The sequence below is a fragment of the Oryza brachyantha genome, chromosome 10, assembly GCF_000231095.2.
Source record: "Oryza brachyantha chromosome 10, ObraRS2, whole genome shotgun sequence".
NCBI classification, from domain to species: Eukaryota; Viridiplantae; Streptophyta; class Magnoliopsida; order Poales; family Poaceae; genus Oryza; species Oryza brachyantha.
The window spans coordinates 3109361-3113087 of record NC_023172.2 but is presented as its reverse complement, the minus strand read 5'-3'; the positions used below and the strand labels follow the sequence as shown (position 1 = coordinate 3113087).

Below are 3727 nucleotides of genomic sequence, written 5' to 3'. Positions count from 1 at the left end.
TGATGGTAACATCGTTTAAAGCACGATAGTCCACACACATTCTCTTAGTTTTGTCCTTCTTTTCAACAAAAATAACCGGGGCACCCCAAGACGAGGTACTCGGTCGGATGAAACCTTTCTAGAGCTGTTCATCCACTTGCTTCTTCACTTCTGCCATCTCATTAGCTGCCATATATTAGGAAAGGGCAAAATTTGGGAAATCCTCACTGGGCAGCATAGTTTGGACTTTGCTGTACCTTCAGATGTACATTCCTTTCAATTATATCATGGTAATTACAGATTGTTTCAAGAAATATAATTTGCAGAAGATGAAAGCAACAAAATTTAAAGGTACAAATAGATAAAAAATGCACCAGAACACATTAGTTAAAATAACTGACAAACCATGAACGATATTACAGGGTAGGGTTGGCGTTCATACGATAAAATAAGATGGAGTCTCTTTTCCTGATCGCCGACTAAACCAGGCCGGAACATGAAGCTGCAAGAGTAAAGGGTTAGATATAATGAAACCACAATAGCAAAATGAAATAAAAAAGGTAAAAATCATCTGCCAAAGATATTATAGAAATTTTCACCTTAACAAAATTAGTTGAATAGGTTATTTTAATGGCAATGTATCCTAAAGGAACTAACGAGTTCAGTGCGTACACCTAATGTATAAACTGAGAGTTTCTGGCTTAGTTGCTTACAAAAAGAAGAATATCCTCATGTACATTCATATAGAATATGTTTGCATGAACAGAATAAGAGATCTCAAATACAGTTAACTAACCTCCCTCTTCACGTTTTGAGATGCCTTGTTGCACAGCTTCCTCAATCCTCCCTGCATTTCATAGGACCGAGATGAGGATAGTGTAGATCTTCACGTTGAGCATGATCCCCCTGTCAAGCATTTCGTCGAACATCTTGAGCGTATCGCCCGCCATACCCTTCTTGCACAGGCCATCCATGAGTACATTATAGGTGGCCGTGTTGGGCGCGCATCCGGCGGCGACGAGACCATCCAGTTGTACAGCAGCAGGGCGAGGAGGATGACCCCGCTGCTGACGAGGACCTTGAGTACGGTGCTGTAGACGAAGGCAGTGGGCCGGCAGTCGAACTCATGCATCCGGGAGAAGGCCTGGACGGCCTCGGCGTGGCGGCCGGCCGAGGAGTGTGCGGTGACGAGGGCAGAAAAGCGGAAGAAGAGGCCGGGAGGCCGGCGGTGCGGGCATCGGCGAGGGCGTGGAACATGGCCTCGTCGGCATGGGAAGAGTGGCGCAGGAGGGATATGGCTTGGCCGTGGATCGGGCGGGAGCGGAGGCGCGGTGAGAGGGAGGAGAAGAGGAAGAGGCGGAGACGGGAGGCGGCGGGGAGGGCGGCGTAGAGGAGGGCATCGGAGACGGAGTGCGGGGTGAGGGTGGGCGAGAGGATGGAAAACTGAGCGGACCATCTGAAAGAATATGGACGGAGGATTACAGCGTGGTCTAGCGGGACGCGCCGCCGCTCCGACCTCCTACCGGCGAAGCCGCGCCGTCGGCTGAGATCCGCCACCGGAGGTCTGCCTCGGGCAGGGCGCCGTCAGATCCGCGCTGAGTGGGAGGACGACGGTGCCGCCGGGTGAGCCCCTCCCAGCGCCGGCCTGAGGGCGCGCCGCCGACCGGCCTCCACGTCGGCCTTGCCGGCGCCGGACGGCCGGAGGTCCACCTCGGTGACGCCGCCGTCGGATCCACACCGAGAGGGAGGAGGACGGTGTCGCCGCCCGAGTGCGTTTGCTGGCGTAAAGGGAAGACGGGCCAGGTGGCGGAGGGGATTAGAACTGATCGCAAAGCAGAGTTTTCGCATCGAACAGCCTCCAAATCATAGACCCTTTCCGAATCGTCGACGGGTACGGCGCACACAGTGGCAATAAGTACGGCGGCACCAGAGCATCAACGCGCGCATCCAACGTGAATCGATTCGACCGATCCATCCAACTTGTCGCACGAACTATGACGCCGCTGCGCCGAAACCAACCACGCGCGGCCCCCGCCCGTCTCGCGTCGTCGTGCCACAAAGGCTGGCTCTCGCTGCGCCGGCGGCGATGCCGGAGCACCACGAACAGACGCATGAAGAAAGATAGAAACGGCGCCATGATGATGGGCCTCGACGACGATGTGCTCAGCAGCGTCTTCACCCACATCTCGGAAGCTGGAGAAGTAGTCCGCTGCGCCGCCACGTGCCGGCAGTGGAACCGTGCCATCGCCGACTCGGCCGTCGTCATCGGCCGTTCCCTGCGGCTGCCGGTTTTACCACGCCTGGCCCTCGGCTTCTTCCACCAGGAGGCGACAAGCAAGCGGAAGCGCTCTACGGAGGATCAGCTTTGCCGCTTTGTCCCCACGGCTGCCGGCGTTCGGCTCCTCGGCCCATCCTTCCGCCCGTTTGAGGACGGCGAGCTCTTAGAGATGTCCCGCCCGGTCACGTCCCGCAACGGCCGCGTTGTCCTCGAGCTCCAACGCGAGGGGCACGCCGACGCACTCAAGCTCTGTGTCTGGAATCCCATGACAGGGGACGTCGCAATGCTCCCTCCTCTCGGCGGTGACGACAAGCCAGGAGCCTTTGCATGCGCCTTGCTCACCGCCGACGACCTCGACCCGCTGCGTTGCCCCTCGGCAACCTTTTTCCGCGTCCTCATCGTCTACAACCAGCGAGCGTTCACCGTGCTCCGCTCCTACTCGTCGGACACCGGTTGCTGGAGCACTGAGTCCAGACGGTCAGGGCCGAAGATGAGCAGCTACACGCTCCAGCAGCTCAGGCAGAGCGTCGTCCATGACGGCGTGGCCTACTGGCCCATGGCGCATACGGCATTAGCGGTGCGCATCGACACACCGGAGCCTAAAGAGGTGGACATGCCGCCAGCAATTCGGAACGCGCCACGGCACAACCATTTGCTCGGCGTCACAGCGGATGGTAACCTGAGTTTCATCGTCACCTCGTTGTATCACGACGGCTCTGCCGGAGTGTCAAGCTCCGACTGCCTTGCGGTCGGCAGCAATGGCAGTTTGACCAATGAACCGGTGGACGAGTGTACATGGCGCGTCAGGTCGCAAGAGCTGAGAGTGCATCATGTGGACAGCATCAACTTAAGATGGTTTTGCGAGAGGAGTGGGATGCTCTTCTTCACGGTCAGCGCCAAAGGCAGCTCAACTCCTGGTTGCTATGTGCTCAACATTGCGGCCAAGGAGCTTGAGAAGGTGGCTGATGATGTTGACTGCAGTTCGTGGAGGAACTTTGTTGGATATGAGATGGATACGGCATCTTACCTAGCTTCCTTAGCATGCCATTGATCGACTTTGTTTGTCAGTAGCTAGGAGTGCTTATGGACTGTCCCTTGAGTTCTTTCACAACCCTATTTAATTCTTAAATTTTATTAGCTTAAAACTCTATATAATTTTATTTTTAACCCATTTTAAATACAATCATTCTTAAAAGTTTTTAGCTTAAAACTCTATATAATTTTATTTTTAACCTATTTTAAACCTAATCCTTAAATTTGATCCAAGCGAATATACGGACCAAGCGTCCCCTGCTGGCACGACATCCTCGTGCGCACTCTGTCCTGCTTCCGCTGCTCCTCATGGTCTTCGTCGCACATAGCTAGCCTCGCACAGCGCCGCCATCCTCACCCTGCTTGACTGTTTCGATCAAAATCTATCTATGACGAACTTAATACTACTAAAGGGCTACTAAAGGGCTGTTTAGTTAA

General features: G+C 54.4%; 1 protein-coding gene and 1 long non-coding RNA gene across 2 annotated transcripts; one reads left to right on the top strand and one right to left on the bottom strand.

Moving 5' to 3' along the window:
• Positions 1–323: 323 nt before the first annotated feature.
• Positions 324–1552, bottom strand: LOC107305136. Its single transcript, XR_001551238.2, has 2 exons — positions 776–1552; positions 324–481 (listed from the first exon to the last, which is right to left on the bottom strand). It is a non-coding gene; the product is annotated as an uncharacterized LOC107305136 (long non-coding RNA).
• A 421-nt stretch (positions 1553–1973) lies between these two features.
• LOC121055540 lies at positions 1974–3308 on the top strand. The gene has a single exon (XM_040528238.1). The coding sequence runs from the start codon at positions 1974–1976 to the stop codon at positions 3306–3308; it is 1335 nt and encodes a 444-aa protein (XP_040384172.1).
• The last annotated feature ends 419 nt before the right edge of the window (positions 3309–3727 follow it).

Bases quoted from the DNA above. Each gene is read 5' to 3' on its own strand.
- LOC121055540 (XM_040528238.1), top strand. From the start codon at position 1,974: ATGACGCCGCTGCGCCGAAACCAACCACGCGCGGCCCCCGCCCGTCTC.